General features: G+C 41.0%; 1 protein-coding gene across 1 annotated transcript in view; it reads right to left on the reverse strand.

Moving 5' to 3' along the window:
- Positions 1-21,405, reverse strand: part of LOC127580771 (AT-rich interactive domain-containing protein 2-like) — a 184,752-nt gene extending 163,347 nt beyond the window's left edge. Inside the window, exons 1-2 of the mRNA XM_052034618.1 lie at positions 20,725-21,405; positions 19,901-19,994 (exon numbers count right to left, since the gene is read on the reverse strand). Coding sequence (XP_051890578.1) covers positions 19,901-19,994; positions 20,725-20,810 — 180 coding nt within the window. The 5' untranslated portion in view covers positions 20,811-21,405. The remainder of the gene's footprint in view (positions 1-19,900; positions 19,995-20,724) is intronic.
- Between the last annotated feature and the right edge of the window lie 2,288 nt (positions 21,406-23,693).

Below are 23,693 nucleotides of genomic sequence, written 5' to 3' on the forward strand. Positions count from 1 at the left end.
TGAGTGGATCTGCAGAGAGCAGCTTGTGAAGAGTTGCCACACTCCAGCACCATACAAAAGGCCAAGTAGCCTGCTCCCTCTATGTCCTATGTTCTCATGTTCCTAGTAAAGCTAAAAAACTGACGTGCTTCCTAGATGCTTACAACCCAGTCTTCTCCTTTGAACATCCAATTTACTATTGTTTGAGGACTCTCGATACTGTTTTCATGTAGAGTACCTGCAAAACAATTTTCATTATACACAAGCCTGGAAAAGCCCCTTCTGATATCCAGAATAATCAGTTTCCACTGCATTCCCACTGCTGCTCCACCAGAGCTCCAAAACAACTTCTACATTGTCACTGACATATTCAAGCCATGAAGAACTCTAGGTAATATGTGAAAAATCAAAAAAAAACAAGCAGGTGCTGGAAATCTCAAATCAAGAGAGGAAATGCTGGTCAGGCAGCATTTGGCTTGCTGGGCATGTCCCACAGTTCTCTTATTAGCAACACATAACAAACAAAAGCATTGTGCTTCTGTCACATTAACCCAATTTGTACCACCCTGTCACAGATTTCCTCTTTGTTCTCCCACCTCTCTCCCATCTTCACTACAACTAAAAACTAATTTGTTTTCTCTTTCCCAGTTCTGACAAGGGGTCTCTGACCTGAAACACTAAAATTTGTTTCTCTTTCCACAGATGCTGCCTGACTTTTCCTAATAAATTCAGTGTCCAACCAACTTCTTCCATGGCTCTTAGAAACTTGGACCACACCAATACTATATAAAAAAAACACAAATCAATATGCTCCTTGATGCTGTACATTTTTGAACTGTTTAGAATATACCTTTCCTATAACCCACCACTATGAATTTGACCATCTTTGTTTATTCACTTTCCAGCTCTAGGCTTTTCTGCCAAAGCCAACGGTTATTGCCCTGCTCCAAATGCCCTTGAGAGCACGATTACATGCTGCCTTCTCACTCCCTGCCATTCTTTTGGCAGAGGCATTTTGACAGTGTTGTAAAGAATACCTTAGCCAGCAATGGATTTAAGCCCAGCAATGGTCATGTATTTCCAAGCCAGCAAGGCAAGAGACTGGGAGAGAGCAAAATAAGCTGGTGTTCAGACAGGCCTGCGTGTTCCTATACAGAAATAACTGAAAGGTAATGTGCAGCTACAATAAGCAATTAAGGAGGCAAATGCCATAATGACCTTTATTACAAGAGGAATGGAGAACAAGATGAAAGATATCTTAGTACAGTTATATAGGGCCCCAGCAAGACAGTACCTACAGGTCTGGTCTCCCTAAGAATATACTTATGATAGAGGGAGTGCAAACAAAGGTCTATCACACTGATTCCTGGGGAGGTAGTGATTATCCACCCTCCTGAACGGCTGCAGTCCATCTAGTGAAAGTACTCTCACAATGCTATTCGGTAGGGAATTTCAAGAATGAAGGAGAAAAGGAGATACAATTTTCAACAGCAGTACATTTTTTACGTCAGGATGGTGCTTGATATTATGGGGAACCTCATCCTCCTTGGTTATAGAGGATACAGATTTGGAAAGTTCTGCTGGAGTAGTCTAGGCAAGTAACAGCAGTGCATTTTGTAGTGTGTAAACTCTATAGCCACATGTGACAACAATGAAACAAATGAATATTTAGCAGAGTTGGCATGGCCTCAATCAAGCAGGCTACTTTCTTTGCAATGGTGTCAAGTTCCTTTAGCAATGTTGGAGTTGCACACATCTGGACAAATAGAAGTGTTCCAACAAACTCCAGATTTGCACCTTGTAATTATTGCAAAGGCTTTGGGATATCTGACAGTGAGCTGCTCACAATGAATACCCAAGCTTTGACCTGCTGCTGTTGTCACAGTTTTTGTGTGCTGGTCCAGTTAGGTTTCTGGTCAATGGCGACCCCTAGTTGATACTGACAGGGCATTTAGCAATGATAATGCCACTGAACATCATGGGTAAATTGTTAGACTCTCCTGTTGGAAATAGTCATTGGCTGGCATTTTCATGACACGAATGATGCTTGCTACTTATGCCTGAATGTTGTCTCAATCCTGTAAACAGTAGGGACTGCTTCATTTAAAAGGAATTGCAAATGGAATTAAGTATTGTGAGTCAGCAAATATCCCCACTTCTGACCTTGTGATGGAGAGCAGATCATTGTTGAAGCAGTTGAAGATCGTTTGGTTTAGAGCACTGTCCTGAGGAACCCCTCCAGCAACGCCCTGGAGTTGGGTTGATTGACCTCAAACAACTACAACCATCTTCCCCTGTTACAACACCAACCACTGGTTTTAGCTCTTACCAGGGCTCTTGATGCCACACTTCAAGGAGTCCAGGAAAAATGCTGCTTTGATGTCAAGGGCAGTTACTCTCATCTCTGGACTTTTTTGTTCCATGCTTGGCTCTAATGAGGTCTAGCACCAAGTGGTCCTGGTGAAATTTAAACTGGACTTCAGTAAGCAAGTCATCAGAGAGCAAGGCTGTGCAATAGCATTATTTGACATACACAGACTTCTATTGTATTTAAGTGTCCCTTCACAAAAAAATATTAAATCTTGTGTCTGACTCAAGTGGAAAGGGTATTTTGCTATTTGTCTATCGTGTTTGTGACCGGTGCTTTGACTGCCATTTCCAGTGTTGAAGATCAGTGTTGTACAGCCTGTCACTGAATGTGACCTAGCCCTAGTCCTAGTCCTAACTCCAGTATAAAGGGATTATATCCAAGATGTACTGTATGCAGCAGACTTTATTGGAGAAACTAGTGAAGTAACTGTTGCAGTAATAAAAATGTTTTTATTTTAATTTAATTCCAAGGTGAAACAAGTAATAAAATTTATTCCAATTATAAATTACCAACAGTTAATAAGCAGTATGGCACTGTACAGGGCGACTCACCGTGAACAATGTCAAGGGTAATCAGCTTGAATGTGGTCTGCAAGTTTACAATTGTAGATACAAAAACTGACTGTGGTTGACAAGGCTGAGAAAAGTTTGGGACTGCAGAAAGATGTGGATGGCCTGGTCAGTTAGGCAGAAAAATAGCCAGTAGAATTTAATCCAGAGGAGTGCAAGGCAAAGTGAATTAAGGAAAGGGAACATACAATAAGTGGCATGGTACTTAATGCTCAAGAGGAACAAGGGGACCCTGGGGTGCATGTCCATGCATCCTTAAGAGATGGCAGGACAAGTCAAAAAGGTGGTTACAAAGGCACACTCTCCTTCATTAGCTGACATATTTAAGACAAGAGCAGGGAACTTATCTAGAACTGTTTACACCAGGTAGGCCACAGCTTGAATACTGCATACAATTCTGGTCACCACTTTACAAGCAAGATGTGATGGCACTGAACAGGGTGCCAAGATTTGCGATGATGTTGCCAGAACTGGAAAACTAGCAATGAATAAAGCTTGGATAAGCTGTAATTGTTTTTCTTTGAAACAGAGGCAACTGAAATGAGACTTAATTGAGGTAAATAAAATGAGGTACCTAAAATGAGCAGAGGCAGGACCTTTTCCCCCCCTCAGCTGAAGGGTCAAAAACCCCAGGCATTTAAAAATCACTGAAAAATAGGAAAATTGTTTTCACCTGTAGGGTGGTAGTGATCTGGAACTCACTGCCAAAAATGGCAGAAACCCTAATTTTATGAAAAGTACTTGACGTCCCTGAAGGACCACAGACCTAGTGCTAAAAGGTAGAATTAGACCAGGTAGCTCTTTTTCCATCTAGAATGGAAACAATAGGCCAAATGTTTCTGGATCATAAATTTTCTAAATGAATGCATAAAATAGGAGCAGAAATGGGCCACTTGGCCTCTCAACCTTTCTCTGCCTTTTTGATAAGATCATAGCTGCTCTGATTGCAACCTCAACTCTCTATTCTGACATCTCGGGTAACCTTTCACCACCTTGCTTATCCACCTAACATTGCCTTAAAAATATTCAGGCCCACGAAGAACACAATTCTAAAGATTCACAATACTCAGGGGGGAAAAAAAAAATCACTTAAAGCCTGCCTTAAATGGGCAATTATTTATTTTCAAACAAGTTCTACCTACATGCACCCTGTCAAGACCCCCTCAAGATCTTATTATATCTGACCAGAAGCTCAATTGCTGACACTGGATACCAAAAGTGAATGAGCAAGGTTTTATTTATTTTCTCTTAGAATACGACTTTCCCTGGAAAACCTAGCATTTTTGCCCATCTCGGAATTCATGAAAAAGTGATAATATAACTTAATGGCTCACTGGGTCATTCCAGAGAGCTGTTTAAAGTCATCCACATTGGAGTAGGACCAGAGTCAGACCAGGTAAGAACAATATTTCTTCTTTCCTCAAGAGTAATTGTGATCTAACTGGGTTAAAAGTACCATGGACACTTTTTACCAACACCAACTTAAAATTTCATACTTTTCTCATAAAATTGCATTTAAATTGCGGCACAGTAGCGTAGCGGTTAGCGCAACGCTATTACAGCGCCAGCGATCAGGGTTCGATTCCCGTCGCTGTAAGGAGTTTGTACGTTCTCCCGTGTCTACGTAGGTTTCCTCCGGGTGCTCCGGTTTCCTCCCACATAGCAAAGACATACGGGTAGGTTAATTTGGGTTTAAAATGGGCGGCGCGGACTCGTTGGGCCGGAAGGGCCTGTTACCACGCTGTAAATAAAATTTAAAAATTTAAAATTTAATTTAAAATTCCATTGTGGTAGAATTTGAACTTGATTTCTCTAGATCAATAGTCCAAGCTTCCAAACTACTATGAAATTGCCATGCAGTTATGATTCTGCACACTTAAATCTGTAACTTTACAAAGATCCAGGATGCAAGAGAAGTTTTAGTCTACCGATGGTTTATTGCACTACCAGTTCCCAATCACATATCCAGCAAAGCCAGAAACATAATGTTAATGTCCTATATTCACCAAGAATAGGCTTTGGGAAAATCAATTTGACCCTGGTCTCAGATGCATGGTGCTTTGCAAGTTCACTGGACAGTAGATTTGACAGATCTTAACTGGGCCTGATAAAGAAAAAAAAGTCAGCTGTATGAAATTTTCAGCTGCCTAGAATTTTGTCGGTGTATCAAATGGTGCATTGATCAGTTGAAGTGTGGCAGGCCAACAACTATTAAGGTCGTGAGTCATCTGCTTGGAAATTCAGTAGAACCCAAAGGCAAAAGGCACCATGAAGGTTATAGGTTCTAGATCTTGTTGGGGGGGGGGGGGGGGGGGGGGGGGGGGGGGGGGGGGGGGGGGGGCGGGGGTAGTCATTAGTGGGATCAGAGTGAAGGTCAGCTGCAGGCGATGGTGGGGCTCCAACTGCCAGTCTGAATGTTATGGGTTGTAGATCAAGTGTTATATTTGATGGTGTTTTTTGAGAGGAGGGGTCATGAAGAAAGAAAATCAGCAGTGAGGCAGTGGCTTGTATCAGATGATCAGGGTCTAACACAGGAGGTCGCATGCTCGGTGTGAGGGGTGGAGATCCGTACCATTATCTAGGGTGGGGTGTGGGCAATAGAGATCTGATAAGTAACTAACAGAGGACCTACCCTATTCAACTTCCCAGCACCAGTTTGAGACCTGTATAGGAAAACCCTCTTAAAATTATACAGGTGAAGAGCAAGCAGCACTATGTAAATCTGGTTGCATTGCAAAAAGCCCATGACAGGTACACTTTGGTTCAGCATGACCTAATTTCTCCCAGCATTATGAACGTTGTCATTACATGCACATTTGACACAGAAAATAACTCAACTGCACAAGCATGATTTCCAATGGAAAATGCCCCATCAAATCTCTGGAAGAGCATGATTCACTGAAGAGAACTGCATAACTATGCTGTACTCCCAAAGACAAGTTTATTTATGTGCATCACTACATGATAGGATTTCTAGGCAAGTATGTTTACTAAACTGCCTACAACAAGAATTATTAGAAGCTGCTGGCTACTTCTAAGCATTCTCAGCTGCAGCTTACAAAGTGGAAGGGACAAACTCCTCACTCCCACCACCCGTCACTAACCAAAAAAAGGTCATCTTTGAACATTCACTCTTAAACGGTACCCGCTCCTCAGATATTATTGTCTTACTACTCAGAAAAGCCCCACATGTACAACTATATGCTAGCAAATAATCAATATCTTCAAATGAACAAAGAACAGCTCCAATATTTATGCATTGGCTCTAAATTTAATTGTACCGTTTTGATGGGGAAAAAGGGGATGGACAAGCATGGGGAAGTTTACCTCTGGCAGTATCAGTGAGCCAGACTCGATAGGTCAACTTCATTCACCTTCAGGCAGCAAGGTCTCAGTGAAAGCTAGACAAGTGTCAGAGTGCACAGGTCATACTCCTGAAGTTTTAACAGAAAGTAAAGTTGGAGGCAGAGCTTTGCCTTCCAAAGTTGTCAAGGATTAAGTTTTCTCTGGCACAATTTAAAAAATTGTTTCAATAAATTTATTGCAATTAAAAGCACAAGCACAAATAATTTTTTTTTTAATGACACTTCTTTCCCTCCTAATCTACAGGCCTGAAATCCCCAATCAATGGGATTACAAATCCAACACCAGGTCTGACCTGTCACAGACCAACTACGATCAGACTGAATGGCAGAAATGCCATTCAGTGGCCTACTAAATAGCCCAGTCCTGTTCCTCTGTGACCTCATTTGAACATCTCTACTCCCTTTATTCACTAATCTTTCTGTATCAGTACATCCAATTCTCCTAAAAAAAATTTCTTTTGAAAAAAAAACAGACTGCGTCCATATTTCCTTACGGCACTGAAAGAGGCCATCCAGCCCATGTCTGATCCTGGAGCAACTGCATCATTCCCATTCCCCACTCATTTTCCTGGAACCTATCCTTTCTCACATACCCATTTACTCCCAGGGGTTCTCCTGCCTTTCACCTATACCAGGGTAGTTTAATGTAGCAATTAACACAACAACCTGCATATTTTTGGAATATGGGAGGAAACTGCAGCACCCAGCAGAAACCCCACACTGCCACAGGAAGAAAGTACAAACTACACAAACAGCACTGGAGGTCACAATCAAATTCATGTTGCTGGACTTGTGAAGCAGCTATACTACCTACAGCTCCACTGTGCCAACCGCAGCGCCACAGTGCCTGATGCTAATGGCAATCAACTCCTCTCTCTACCTAGACCACAATTCCATTGCCACCAAACTATCAACTCCCAGACGATAAAATTGTCCAAATTCTTCTAAAGATATTTCACATTCTTCCTCTCCCTGACTCCAGTAATTCTCATTGTTATTCAGTCTCCAGTCTCCAAAATACATAGAAAAAAAGATTGTTCCATCCATTGCATTGTTTTTGTTTGTTCATTACACTGAAGTAGACTCACATCAGGAATTGCATCCAGACCACAATCTATTCTCCCTTCCCATTTTATGCAGTCTCCATTTTCCCCATATGCAAGAGCTTCTGATGCTCTTGGCCACTTCAGTTTGTCAGCCGTAAAACCACCTAGTTCACCACAAAAAATGTAGCTCCAATACAGCTCCTGTACACCCAGTGCTGTACTAACTTCAAATGATCCAACTTGATTTGTGTCTGTATCCATTATGCCATCCTGCATTGGAACAGTTCGCCATTTATATGGATTACCCAAAATCTGATGATTAAGCAATTAGCAAGTTCAAATTCCAACACAACAAGGAGTGAAATTAAATTCAAAACATTAAATATGATTAAATTTGGAATGAAAACTAGCATCTTCTATAAGTGACAATGAACTTGCAAACCAGATTGTTTACTAAAGCCATTCAGTTCATTGGCAATTGGGGATGGGCAGTAAATGCTGGTCTTTCCAGCAACATATTTCCATAATTCGCTCAGAATAAAAAGATGTCTGAATGCAAGTTACAATCTTACCTTTGGATCTTCATTACACCAATGTTATGAAAGTACTGAGTTTGCTTTATCTTCAGAATTTTGTTCATAGGATGCAAATGTCATTAACAATTTTGGTTTTTATCATTTAACCCCAAATTTGGTTGTCTAGGGCCACATATAGGCCAAACCAGTTAAGGATGACAGATTTCCTTCCTTCCACTAAAAAGGACATGAACCAGATGGGATTTTAATGACAATTTAGTAGATTCATGATTATCATTACCAAAACTAACATTTTATCCACACTTAAGAGAAGGAAAAGTTTTATTTGCTTTTGAACAGAGGGGGCTAAGCAGAGACTTAACTGAAAAGGTATACAATTAGAAGGGGCCGAGGGAAAGCAAATGGAAGGGACCAATTTCCTTTGGCAAAAGGGTTTAAAAACCAGGAGGTACAGATTTAAAGTTATTTGTAGGTGTAGATGAGAGTCAAGGATTCTTTCCCCTACCCAATGGTTGGTAAGGGTCTGGAAACTCTCTGCTGAGACAATAATTGAGGCAGATTCTTGTCATAAGTAAAAGCTACTTAATGTGCACTTGAAGAGTCATGGCCTGCAGTGCTACAGAACCAATGCTTGAGATGAGATTAAGTTAAATAGTTCTTTTTGGACTGGCATGAGCACCAAATTACCTCTTCTGATTTATTTACAGGAATAAAATTCCCACCGCCAGACTGGGATTCAAACCATGTCTCTGAATCAATGTTCTAGACCTCCGGATGCTTGGTCTGGTAACTCGAACACTGTACTACTGTAACTTCCGACTCTTCCCTGACACTTTTAAAAATTGGCTAAGACTTACTAAAGCTTTCCATCAGAAATTGACTAAGAAACTACTTGACCAAGCATTCCCCCACGTTTCTCTATGTAAATTATCAGTTTTCTCCAGTTAAAACTACTTGTCATGATAACTTCCACACTGCTGGTTCTGAAATATTCTCCTCTTCCTTAGTTGGGATTTCTCCCTCACCTATGATGACAGGGCTATGACCTTACGCTTGTAATAATTTTCCACATTCTCTCTCCCTTGACAATGGCAAGATTGAGTCCTACCCCCACAGGAGTATCTTCTGCATTTGCTACAACACATCACATTATTTCCACATTAGTGACATTACCTTGGCTTCCCTTTCCTTTCCAGAAAGACTATACCTTCAGGAATCCTTGTTCACTCTTATTAAGAACTGATGTTTCATTCTTCCATGGCATCTCAGATAAATGTAACTACTTCAACAGCCATTCATTTAATTTATTCCACTGAACTATCCAGATTGCCAAACACATTATTGTAAGAATAAATAGTTCCTCTTATATGTATGAGTTGCAATTTAACATTTCCCCCACACTGAGACCACAGATTGCCCAACTCCCCTTTCTGGGGAAAAGTGTTCACTTGTGGTTGTATTTGATTTCCTCCCTCACTGCCACTATAATTACCATCAAATTCAGCACTAGCCTACTTTGATTTATTAAATTGATAAAATATGATTGATTTTAATCCCAGATCTGCCTGTACTTGACTCCCATTAAAGCAGCAATTTTCACTAGGTTGCACTGCCTTCAAAAAGATTTCCCCAACATCTAAATTAACATAAGGGCTATGTCAAATTCACATTCAGTCTGTGTGATATTCTACTCTAAGAAATATAATGATATAAACAGGCTCCCAAATTGAATTAAACACCAAAGCCAGTTTACTTTTTGCACATAAAATGCTCTGAAACACATCCTTCGACACAAAAGGTTAATTGGCATTCAACGAACTTTTGAACTTTTACTTAATTTACAAAGAAATTGATTGGTGTACACCAACACTAATATTCAGTTCTGTGTAGTTCTGTAGTAAAAAGTCATTCTCAGTTATTTAAAGTCAAGTTACTCACAAGTTAGATTAGACAATGATTATGTCACAAGCCAATGAGTTCAGAAATAGGAGGAAAGTGAAAATGGCTAAAGATGTGGTGCAGGAGAGGACTTAGATTCTTGGGAATGGTTTTAAAAAAGGTGGAACCTCTGTAAGCCCGGTGGGCTGCATTTCAAGAGGCGCGAGACCAACATTCTTCTGCAGAGATCTGCAAATGCCATTGCTGAGTGTTTGGCATGGGGAAAAATGGACTTTATAGCGTTTCAGAAAACAGGCTAGGCTTCAGAAAACAACTAGGCAAAATTGGATGTCAAAGATAGGGAATTAAACCAGCCTGGAAGGTAGAAGAATGAGATTAGAAGGTAGAAGAATGAGATTAGAAGGCAGAGGAGAAAAAGACCCAGAAATCAGAAACCATTTTTTGGCAATGCTTATTCATTTATACTTTAATGCAATGAATGTAGTGAATTAAACGCAATGAACTGAGAGCACAGATAAACTTGTGGAGTACAAAAACAAGGCAAAAGCTGGGAAAGAGTGACAGCTGAACATTCCTGGTTACAGGGTTTTTAAGGAAGACACAGGAGATAAAATAAGAGGAGGCACAACAATGTTGGTAAGGGAAATAATTACCGCTCTGAGGAGGGATGATAGACTAGAAAGGTCAACAAATGAATAAAAAGGGAGCAATCACATTGATTGAAGTGTACAATAGGCCATCTAATGGTCAGAAGGACTTAAAAGAGAAAAATATGCAATAAAGTTTCTAATGTGCAAAAATAACCAGGCTGTGATGGTTGGGAATTTCACTTTGCTTAAAATTTACTGGACAACACCCAAGGGTACAGAAGGACCAGAGGTCTTGAAATGTATTCAAGAGAACCTTTTTTAGTCAGTACGGAGCAAACCCAACAAAAGATAAAGCAATTCTAAAGTTAACTTTAAGAAATGAACCCAAGCAATAAGAAAAACAGCAATGAGTGGGGCCACTTGGGACAGCGATAATAATGCAGTTAGATCAGCGCAGTTATGAAAAAGGACAAGGATAGATTGGAGAATAAGTTCTAAATTGGGGCAAGGCCACTTTTACTAGACTAAGATACAATTTAGTAAAAATGGACTGAAAGCAGCCAGTTGATAATGATCAGTGTCAGAGCAGTCAGAGTCACATTACACAGGAAATGCTGAAGATTAGGAGGCAAATTAAAAGAAAAAGGGAGCTCCCAAATCTAAATTCCCATTGATGTAAAAACAAACACGGCAGGGTAAAACAACAGATGTTGACAGCTCAACACTGCAAAATGCCTAGAGTACAGAAGATGCTGGGGTGCAATCATAAAGAAATTTAGGAACACAAAGAGGATGTAAGAAAAACACTGACAGCGAAAGTCAAGATAGAACCAGAAAGGTATCAATGGACTAGTTAGTTGGGGACAAAAAGTGGCAAATGGAATTCAAATTAGAGTGCAACGTAAACACATTTGATGGGGGGCAGATGAGGCATGGGAATAAATGATAATTTGTAGTTATTAAGAACCAGAGAGAAACAGAGGGATTTGGAAATGCATGTCCATAATCTCTGAAGGTAGCAGGATACCTTCAGAGATAAATTGGTTAAGGCAGCATAGAGGATACTTTTCTTCACTGGCTGAGGCTCTGAACAGAAAGAGCAGCAAGTCATGCTAGAGAGGACACATAGTTAGGCTACAAGTCCAGTCACTACACTACTGAAGGGATGTGACAGCACAAGACCGAGTGCAGATAACTATATGACGATTGTGCCAAGGCTGGAGAATTACAGTAAAAGAACAAATTGTCTTAGGAGCTGGGATAATTTTCTCTGACAAAAGGTAACAAAATAAATTTAATTGAGGTGTATAAAATTATGAGAGCCTGAGATATAATAAGCAATAAGGACCCATTTCACTTAGCAGAGTTCAGTAGCTAAGGAGCATAAATGGATCCTAACTTTATGAGAACAGAGGGTTCAAAGATTGTTTTTTTTCCTGAGAAGAGTGCTGACAGCAGATTTAAAGATGAATGGGATGAGGGGAAAACCATTACCAATAACAGCTAATAGTTTTATCACAATTAAATCAAAGGAGCAGGAGCTGTCTCATGGACAAGGTGGATTCAAGAAGGGGTGCAAGCAAAAAAAAAAGGAGAGAGACTAGGGAAAGATGACAGATCAGACTGGGATTGGAAGTGGGGTTTAGGTAAAGCTTAAGGCTCAATGAGCTAGGGAAAAGAGAAGAAAGCAGTAAAAGTCCCCATGCTCCTCACTATCTTTATAGAGACTGAAAGGTATAAGAACATAAGAAATAGGAGCAAGAGTAGACCATCTGGCCCACTGGGCCTGCCCCGCCATTCAATAAGATCATGGCTGATCTGTCCGTGGACTCAGATCCACCTACCTGCCTTTTCCCCCATAATCCTCAATTTCCCTACTATGCAAAAATCGATTTGTGTCTTAAATATATTTAATGAGGTAGCCTCCACTGCTTCCCTGGGCAGAGAATTCCACAGATTCACTACTCTCTGGGAAAAACAGTTTCTCCTCATTTCTGTCCTAAATCTTGAGGCTATGTCCCCTAGTTCTAGTCTCACCTACCAGTGGAAACAACTTTCTTGGCTCCATCTTATCTATCCCTTTCATAATTTTATATGTTTCTATAAGATCCCCTCTCATTCCACTGAATTCCAGCAAGTATAGTCCCAGACAACTCAATCTCTCCTCACAGGCTAACCCCCTTATCTCCAAAATCAACCTGGTGAACCTCCTCTACACTACCTCCAAAGCCAGTATTTCTTTCAAGTAAGGAGACCAGAACTGCATGCAGTACTCTAGGTGCGGTCTCATCAGTACCCTGTACAGTTGCATCATAACCTCTCTGCTCTTAAATTCAATCCCTCCAGCAATGAAGGACAACGTTCCATTTGCCTTCTTGATAACCTGTTGCACCTGCAAACCAACCTTTTGCGATTCATGCACAAGCACTCCCAAGTCCCTCTGCACAACAGCATGCTGCAGAACAGCCTGTGTTGAAGAGGAGCCGGGGGTTATACTTATATTTCAAGACAATCCAGGAATAACAAGTTGTTTCAGCAGAGGGGACTTGATCCAATATTACTCTACATGGTCTGGCCAGATAAAGTGAAAAACAGCTAAACCGAGTGTGCAATGGCTTTAATTGGGGCTAGGGTAATGAGAAAAGGTAGAAGTGAAGGTGTTGGTCGCTGTAAAACAAAATTATGGAAAATGCCAAACCCTATGAAGTTAAGAATTTTAAAATGCAGTTACAGCGGCATGCAAAAGTTTGGGCACCCCTGGTCAAAATTTCTGTTACTGTGAATAGCTAAGCAAGTAAAAGATGACCTGATTTCCAAAAGGCATAAAGTTAAAGATGACACATTTCTTTAATACTTTAAGCAAGATTACTTTTTTATTTCCATCTTTTACAGTTTCAAAATAACAAAAAAAGGAAAAGGGCCCGAAGCAAAAGTTTGGGCACCCTGCATGGTCAGTACTTGGTAACACTCCCTTTGGCAAAGTATCACAGCTTGTAAACGCTTTCTGCAGCTAGCTAAGAGTCTTTCATTTCTTGTTTGGGGGATTTTTGCCCATTCTTCCTTGCAACAGGCTTCTAGTTCTGTGAGATTCTTGGGCCGCCTTGCATGCACTGCTCTTTTGAGGTCTATCCACAGATTTTCGATGATGTTTAGGTCAGGGGACTGCGAGGGCCATGGCAAAACCTTCAGCTTGTGCATCTTGAGGTAGTCCATTGTGGATTTTGAGGTGTGTTTAGGATCGTTTTACAGACAGCGTGATGTTTGCTTCCAGAATTTGCTGGTATTTAATTGAATTCATTCTTCCCTCTACCAGTGAAATGTTCCCCATGCCACTAGCTGCAACACAAGCCCAAAGCATGATCGATCCACCCCCATGCTTAACAGTTGGAGAGGTGTTCTTTTCATGAAATTCTGCACCCTTTTTTCTCCAAACTTTCCTGCGTCCTCACCACAAAATTCAGTGTCAGAAGCTTGCAAAGGAACATCTGAACAAGCCTGATGCATTTTGGATGCCTGTGGACTGATGAAGTTAAAATAGAACTTTTTGGCTGCAATGAACAAAGGTATGTTTGGGGAAAAAAGGGTGCAGAATTTCATGAAAAGAACACCTCTCCAACTGTTAAGCACAGGGGTGGATCGATCATGCTTTGGGCTTGTGTTGCAGACAGTGGCACAGGGAACATTTCACTGGTAGAGGGAAGAAGGAATTCAATTAAATACCAGCAAATTCTGGAAGCAAACATCACACTGTCTGTAAAAAAGCTGAAGATGAAAAGAGGATGGCTTCTACAACAGGGTAACGATCCTAAACACACCTCAAAATCCACAATGGACTACCTCAAGAGGCACAAGCTGAAGGTTTTGCCATGGCCCCCCGATCGAAAATCTGTACATAGACCTCAAAAGAGCAGTGCATGAAAGACGGCCCAAGAATCTCACAGAACTAGAAGCCTTTTGCAAGGAAGAATGGGCAAAAATCCCCCAAACAAGAATTGAAAGACGCTTAGCTGGCTGCAGAAAGCATTTACAAGCTGCGATACTTGCCAAAGGGGGTGTTACTAAGTACTGACCATGCAGGGCGCCCAAACTTTTGCTTCGGGCCCTTTTCCTTTTTTGTTATTTTGAAACTGCAAAAGATGGAAATGAAAAAGTAATCTTGCTTAAAATATTAAAGAAATGTGTCATCTTTAACTTTATGCCTTTTGAAAATCAGGTCATCTTTTACTTGCTTAGCTATTCACAGTAACAGAAATTTTGACCGGGGTGCCCAAACTTTTGCATGCCACTGTATATGTTGGGGAAAGCTATTTTCAGAAATGGATTGAAGAAAATGGGATAAGGAGAGGGCCGGTCTATAGTGAAAGAGCAATACAAGGAAGTTATGACTGGAGAAGGTTTCATCAATTGACACACTTAGAGCAACAAGACCACATCTGACAGCATAGTTGAGAGACTGAACATAAATATGAGCAAGAGAGTTTACATGGAGAGAGAAATATCAAAGGAGGATTGGAGGACAGTGTATTTGGATGAGAGAGCAAAGACAGAGAATGAAATCACCAAGGATGTGAATCCACTTGATTAACCAGAGCTAACCTAAAGGCCTTTTGTGCATAACTGTGTCAAGAGATTTTTGGAAGTCTACATATAAAATAATGCCACAGGTACATAAAGTCATGATCCACCTGGGATTTCACCTCCTCGAAACAACAAATAGATAAATCTGAAAATGTCCTGCTCAGTGGTTTCACTGGTAAATTTACTACCTGGGGAGATAATTAGCCTTACAGACTACACTCAATCCCTGCTTTACATTGATTTGCCGATACCAGACAGTACAACTGTAGGCAGACAATAGCAAGTCATTTAGCTCTAATATAGTATAGAGAACACAAATCAATCAAAGTTCCCACATGATTAACACAACTACCCCTGATGTAACCCAGTGCTCAAGCAAGGACGGAATCTGACCCAATTCCATTCCACTCAGCCTCAAACATGAGGAGTGGCTAATTGGGCAAATTGCCCAAAGACTGCCAATGCTCAAAATCAGATAATGCAAAGCCAAGATGCATGTTTAGGTGAGGAGGGGGAAGGACTTTTCATGTTTTAAAAATGCTCTCAAATATACAGTGGTTGAAAGTGTGACCTTAGTAAAGCATATGGGTGTTTGGGCTTCATAAATAGAAGCATACAAAAGCAGGGAGGTTATATTGATTGGATCTTTTTAAAACTCTTATTAGGCCACAATTGGATTACTACATTCAATTCTGATCATCACATTTTAGGGTGGATGTGAAGGTCCTCAAGGAGGTGCAAAGAGATTTGTTTTCAGGGATGAAGTACTTCAGCAATGAAGCTGGACTGCAGCAATGGGTCATTTTCCTTAGAGTAAAGGTTGAGAGATCTGTTCAGGTATACAAGATCATGACAAGTTTGGATAGAGTAAATTGAGATCAGACGATAGTTCAAAAACAAGGGAACACAAAGTGATGGAAAGAGAGTGAATGTCAGGAATTGTTTTGCACAGTTATGATCTGGAACTCATTGCCTGGAAAACTAGTGGAAACATAACTTTCAAGAGGGCAAGGGATAAGTACCCTACAGAATAATTTGAAGGCTGTAGGGTAAGAGTTGAGGCTGACATAAGTGTTTTTCAAAGAGCTGTCACAGACTTTCTGGTTTGAATGGCTTCCTTCTGTACCAGAATGATACTATAACTCTAAAGGCTTGCAGTATGAAATTATAAATTTAAACTGATAATATGCAAAAAGGTATGGAACCGTTTTTCTGTTAGGTTGAAAAACAAACAGGATTTCCAACCCAATTGGTATTGGTTTATTATTGTCACTTGTACTGAGGTACAGTGAAAAACTTGTCTTGCATACCATTCGTACAGATCAATTCATTACACAGTGCATTGAGGTAGTACAGGGTAAAAATAATAACAGCATACAGAGTAAAGTGTCACAGCTACAGAGGAAGTGCAGTGCAGGTAGACAATAAGGTGCAAGGTCATAACAAGGTAAGATTGGGAGGTCAAGAGTCCACCTCATCATATAAGGGAACCGTTCAACAGTCTTATAACAGCGGGACAGAAGCTGTCCTTGAGCCTGGTGGTATGTGCCCTCAGGCTCCTGTATCTCTGCCTGATGGGAGAGGGGAGAAGAGAGAATGTCCCGGATGGGTGGGGTCTTTGATTATGCTGGCTGCTTCACCAAGGCAGCAAGAGGTATAGACAAAGTCCATGGAGGGGAGGCTGGTTTCCGTGGTGTGCTGGGCTGTGTCCACAACTCTCTGCAGTTTCTTGTGGTCACCAGCAGAGCAGTTGCCATACCAAGCCGTGATGCATCCAGATAGGATGCTTTCTATGGTACACCAATAAAAGTTGGTGAGTGTCAAAGGGGAAATGCCAAATCTCTTTAGCCTCCTGAGAAAGTAAAGGCGCTGGTGAGCTTTCTTGGCCATGGCATCTACATGGTTGGACCAGGACAGGCTATTGGTAATGTTCACTCCTGAGAACTTGAAGCTCGGAACTTGAAATTGGGCCCCACTTTTAAAATATTACCATTCCCTTATACCCCATTCAGTTCACAAATGCTCCCAACTTGTATGTAAAAAAATAAACTTTTTTGATACAATTCTTTGTAATGAGAGAACACTCAATACTTATGTATCTTTTAAGAAGTATGATCAAAGAGGTCTCCACAGAATTGAGGAAATTTCTGGAAGCCCCCTTCTAAAAATTGGGATAGCTGATTGATCTATCTAGTTCATTATCCAAATACATGGTTCGAGATAGATAGATTCGAATAGCATAGATTCAGGCTACTTCAAATCACATTCACTTATCATTGGCCCCTAGGTTTTCAAACTGTGAGTAGATTCCCTAAGGGAGCATGGTAAAGTTGAGGGAGTGGAAGTACAAATGTAAAACAAAGTTTCTGTTCAATAGAGAGCAAAAATTCTCTGAAATGAGGTGCAGAAAAAAAAATCAGAGACCTCAGGCCAAAGCAAAAATCACATTAAAGACCAAATTTTTTTTAAATCCATTTATCAGTCCATAACCCCATCATATTTGCCAAGCTATATTCTCCATAAAAACAAAGCAAATATAATTTCTAACTATTGAAGTGGATGGAATCATACTAGGCTGACCTAACCACAATAAGCTATAACACTATGCCTATTTTGATCCATTAATATAGTTAGTATACTAATTAGTTTAGTATATTAATATAGTTAATATACTAAGCACCATTACTTCTACAGATCTAATTTCCACCCCCCCCCCCGCCCCCATTTCTCATCACCATCCTACTCCTTGACGACATTATCCCAAGGTGATGTCAAGTTCTGGCTGATGACACCTATTTTAATGAAACATTAACTGTTTAAAAATGGTGACTAACTAGCTGTGTATTTCCAGCATTTGCTTTTTATTTCTACCTCACAGTTATTACTATTAAGCATGCAATCTGCTAATTGAATATCTAATCCTGGATGGGCCAAATTTCCTCCAGTTAAATAATGGAAAGATCAGAGCCTGCACCTTTAATTATGAGTGCACTGCCTCCCTCTCACCCACCATCAAACACTGCCCCAGACACAAAACTCTGTCCCTTCACCAATTATACATCTCTTCCTGGTCATCTGTTTTAGGCTGAACTAACCTGTTTTCAACCCTGGCATCTGACATCAAGGTAAACATACAATCCCATATCCTCTCCCACCCAGGTCAGCCTCAAACTATTGCCCATTTCTACCAGTGGCTCAGCTGATTTGCTCCTGAAATCCTGATCCATATTTTGGCACCCAACTATTCCAAAGCTGTCCAAACTAGCCAGCCATCTTCTATCCTCCATGAACTTAGCTCACCCAAAACACTCCTGCTGATATCCCAATTTCCATCAGATCCCACTCAATCACCGATGCGTTCGCCGACGTATGAAATTCTGATCCATCTCACCTCAAATTTGAAATTTTTACCCACGTTGAAATCCTTCCACGGCTATGCAATTCATTCCAACCTACAACCTTCCACAAACTAAACACAGAAAATGTTGGAAATACTCAACAGGTCAGCTAGTATCCAAGGAAGGAGAAATAGAGTTACTAAAGTCAAAACACCTTCAACCCAAAACATTAACTCTGTTTCTTTTTCCACAGATGCTGCCTGACTTGAGGAGTATCTCCAGCATTCTCTATTTTTATTTCAGATTTCCAGATTTGCAATTTGATTTTCAGCTATTCATATTATACCACTGCAAATTTTTTCTTTCCTTTCAAAAGGATAATAGAAGTACACAATTCACAAAAACTCTGGCATAGTTTCTCACCCAACATGCAGATATCTTGGTAATCAATGCAAGAAAATACACTGCAGCAATTCATCAGTAATTCCAGTTTGTTTAAATGAATACCAGGTTACTATTCCCATTATGATTGATTCAAATAATTAGACTCTCTACCACCCGCCTGCCCCCCCTCCCCCCATACCGAGTAAAAGAATGAGAAGCGGAATGAGGTTTTATGGCAATGACAGCACCAAATAAAAGTAATTTTCTTCAAAGATAATGTGGAAAGCAATTATAAAAGGGAACGTTTATATTTCATTAATGCTAAGTATTTTTCTTACAAATATTCAACATGTGGTCAAAAAATAGTTATCCAATCTCCAAATTGCAAAGAAAATGCCTCTGAAAGTCAAAAACGCCTTTTGTAGATTCTTGTTTTAATTTATATTGATTGAGGCCTCTACAAGGCCTAGCTGGGCAAGAAGCCTAACAACCAATTTTTTTTCTTTAACAAAATAAGCGATCAAATCCCCTTTAAGAGTTAAGCTTAATTGCAGCAGACGGTTGCATTGCTAACTCTCACGGATCCCGCTCACATTACTGATGTTACACAGTCGCTAATTTTCAGTTCATTCACTCGCTCCCACACTTCGACTGGGAGACAGGCCTTAAAAGGGCTCACACAAGCCGTTTCATTTCGCGAAAGCAAAGTGGTTCAAATGACCCTATAAATTCTCTTCTAAGGCGGCCCGATTGTTTTTTCCCCCTAATTTTGTTTATTCATATATTATATTCGTACACATTATTTGTATATTGAAAGAGGCGGCAAACCTTGTACCGGTTCACGTAAACTACATTGGAAGTCAGCCTTTAAAAATATCAAAATTAGACATTTTTATATACTTTAATAGTTAATAACGATAAAGATTGTGAATCCACAAGTTTATTAAGCAGAAAATGTTCTTTAAATTTGTGGGATTATTTTTATTAGATACATATAGAGTTATGTCAGAGATCTGTGAGGTCCGCACTATTTTCAGTAAACAATGGAATCTATTTGTAAAAACAAAATTCACAATAATCAACATTTTATATTCCTTAATCCAACTACATGTCACCCCAGTAGTAAACAAACGTACGCATGACTTCTAAGAAACGAGGATGCATTTCGATGCCTGGAGCATCAAATATGAACTTCCATAAAATTTAGACAGCATTATATATACTCTTAATAAATACCCAAATTACCTTGGCGAATCCCCCGAGTGAAGTAACTCTGCTGTATAAAGCACTCAAATCCAACTCTCTCCCTCCGATGATCGGGATCTTTCTAAAGGATGTCCTAAAAACATTGTTAAATACATCTTAGTTTCACCTTTTTTACAGCAATTGTTTAAAAAAGGCAGCAAACATCTTAAAAATACAAACTCAAGTTCCACTCAAAGTTTAGAACAAAATTAACGTAATGAATTTAAATACAAAAAAAATCTTTTTATTGCAAATACCATCTCAAAGTTAGTCAGATCTTTGAGTCAAATCCAAAGCCAAATTATAAAAATACATTTCAATAAATGAAAAAGTATGTTTAAAGTTTGACATCCCTCCTACTCTCGGCGATTCAGAAGCCCCCCGCCACTCCCCCTTCAACCTGACAGATAATTACAACTCCACACTGCGCAGAATTTAAAATTGTAATTCGAATGATTTTTTTGTTTAAAAAGAGTTCGAATGAAAATCAATTTCCTTGCCAAGAATCACTGTTGGCAAAAAGGTGGCAACACAAGGCAACAACGGCTGCTAATACTCGAGCCTCTCTGGTCCTCGACCTCCCTCACCATTTAAAAAAAAAGTTTAAGTGAACATATTTCATCCTTTACAATGAAATAATTCTCATTCCCTGTCGCCTATGGTGCCTGTTCAGACACCGAGTGACAAGTGAAAGCCTTTGAAGGCCGCTGAATAAAAACAACACATTTCGTCCCTCCCCTTGTATTATTTTAGACGGTTAATTCATCCCCCCCCCCCTCCATTAAAAGTTGTATTTATTTTCTGGTGAATATATTTCTTTTTACCCTTTACTCCTGTGAAAGTGCCGCAGCTCATCCATGAAACTCCTGCCAGTCCTCAAGCCGCCGCTTTTACTCGGAGTTTTGGCCATAATAATCCCTCTCACACACAAGAAAAAACTCCCCCAAATAAATAATAAAACAACAAAAAGGTCGGAGGGAGAACTCCGGAGGTGAATCAATCCTTATATTTTTTAAATATATATCTATATACAGGATTGCTGTATGTTCTTTTACAGTTTCTTCTTTCTCATCTCCGGAGAGTCGGGCGCCGGAGCCCGAGCCATCGCCGGCCACGACGGGAATTAAACAAGAGACAGGGAGGAGGAGGAAGAGCGCCGGGGAGAGGGAGAGCGCAAGGCTTTCGCCGACACCAGAGCCCGCTGATCGCAGGCTAGCCGGAGCGCGGTGAGGCGGCTCGGCCCTCGCCGTCCGATTCACCGGGGAGACTATATTTTCCGCCGCTCTCCTATAACAATCCTGCCAGCCTGTGAGGGGGGAGGAGGGGGGAGATTTTAATCTCCTTATCACCGTCTCTCGCCTGCTTTTTTTCTCTCAAAGGGCCGGGGGTTTTGGCAGGAGTTCGGTTCGTTTCTCTCCATCGGCTCCGATTTTTTGGTTGAAATTTATAGATATTATTTTTTCCCCCCGAAAAAAAACGAATCGAATTTTAATTTTTTTCAAATTTTTTTTTCTCTCTCGCTGTCTTCCCTCACAGACAATGAAGGCCGAGCAATTACCCGCCAGAGGGGGGGTCCTGCAATTCTACCAAACAGCCCGCCGCCATGGCTGCCTGCTCGATCCGAGGCAGGCTGGGAGTTGGAGTTCCGTCGGGCCGGGCAACAAGGAGAAGCGGCGGAGGGGTGGACTACGGTTCCCGGGGTGCGTGGCGGCCGCTTCTCCGGGTTCCTCTGGCCGCCAGAGGCGCCGCTGGAGACGACGGCGCAGGCGCCGGAGCGCGCGCGGGCGGTCGGGAAGTGTAGTCCGTGGGGGCGGTGGAGGAGCCCAGCTTCGAGGAGCGCAGGTCGTTAACGGAGGTTGGCGGCGTCCGGCGCCGTCGTGTAGTTGCCTCGGACTCTGAATCCCAACCGACAGAGAGAAAGGGAGCGACCCGACGAACTTCACCCGCCACCATGCAACGCGCACGGCTAATTTGTTTCCGTCAAAATCTCAAAATGGCGATGTGCAGCGTTTGGCGTTGGGCTGTGCTACAGAAACTAATTTTTGGTGTTAAAAAAAGATGGGTTAAGGTTTCATTGTGCAGATCAGGCAAGAGATCGTTGGTAGTTGGGTTCCTGTTATCTCCCTAAATATGAAAGTTGAATCGTATAGTTGGCACCTGCTGTCGCTGGGCTTATAGTAAATATTTGGACGGTTATTTATAACAAGATAAATTTGGAGGCGTTGAGTACAGATGGTTGTGTTTGTAAACATTGTATATTTTTACAACATTATTTTTTTCCACTCCTTTAAAATATGAGAAACGTAAAATTGCTGGTGTGAAAAGACTGCAAGAAATGTCAGGTCAGGTCAGATACTTACCAGGTGAGGCTGAATCTGTGGAAAGAAAAACAGGGCTAACGTATCAAGGTGAATGACCCTTCAACCGAATTGGAAAAGTGAGAAAACACGGATTTGCAGGGAGGGGCGGAGAGAACCCAGGGAATATCTGACAGGGTGGAGACCAAGGTTATTCGTTTGCTTTTGTTTCCACCTAAGGGAGGGAAATGAATGCAAGTTAATCATAGCTAATCTATCCGGAGGAGTGTAAAGGGAGGGACATGACTGAGAACAGTTTGAGAGAAAAATTAATGGAGCAACAAACAATCTGCTGAGCAGGTTGAGCAGTATCTGTGGGAGGAAAGGAATTGATGTTTCAGGTTGAAACCCTGCATCAGGACTTGTCCTATCCTGATGCAGGGTTTTGACCCAAAACGTCAACATTTCTTTTCCACCCATAGATGCTGCTTAACCCGCTGAGTTCTTTCAGCAGATGGTTTGTTGCTCCAAGTTCCAGCATATGCAGTCTCTTGTGTCTCCAGAAAAAAAGTAAGGAAACTGAGAAATGGAGCCCAGCAGTTGCTAGAGATCCTGCCACAAATGACAACACTGGAAATACCCAGCAGGTCATGCAGTCTGTGAAAAGAGAGAAACTGAATTAATGTTGCAGACAGGTGACCTTACATCAGTACTGACAAGTTCTGACACAGAGGAAGGACTGATTATCTGAAATTATTGAACTCACTATTGAGTTTAAAGGGCTGCCGTGTGCCTAAACAAGATGAGGTGCTATTCCTTGAGCTTGCATTGGGCTTCGTTAGAATACTGTGGGAGACAAAAAACGGAGAGGTCAGAGAGTGAGAAAAAGAATGAAAATGATAACCTGGAAACTCATTGTCATCCTTGTGGACTAAATGGAGAAGTCCTGCAAAGCGGTCAGCCAATCTGCATTTGGTGTCTCCAGCATAGAGGCAACCACATCTTAGTGCAGTGCACTAGGCTGAAAGTAGTGCAAGTGGATTGCTGCTTATCCTGGAATGACTGCTTAGGATGGACAGTGAAGATGGAGGGAACTCTATCTTTGTTCTGGCTGTGAGGTGAAGAGAGTAGGGAACAGAACAGATGCAGTTTAGAGGCTGTCCACCTGTGGCAGAGGGGAGGATACTGTTAAGGAAAATGAAAGATATCTCAGAAGGACTGGTGTAGAAAATCTCTTTAGAACTGATGTGATAGAATCTGTGAGAATGGAATGGAGTCCTTGCAGAAGCTGGGTGGGAATCAAAATCGCTGCGTGAGACTGGACTTGTAACCGATATTGATTGCTGACCATTTCTTGATATGGAAAGTTGAGAAAGGGAAGCAGAGAGATATTGAGCATGTGAAGGTGAGAGCAGGATGCAGATTGGCAGCAAAGGTAATGAAGTTTTTGAGTTACGTATGAGTGCAGAGAGCAGCACCAATGCAGTCTTAAAAAT

The sequence above is a fragment of the Pristis pectinata genome, chromosome 20, assembly GCF_009764475.1.
Source record: "Pristis pectinata isolate sPriPec2 chromosome 20, sPriPec2.1.pri, whole genome shotgun sequence".
NCBI lineage: Eukaryota > Metazoa > Chordata > Chondrichthyes > Rhinopristiformes > Pristidae > Pristis > Pristis pectinata.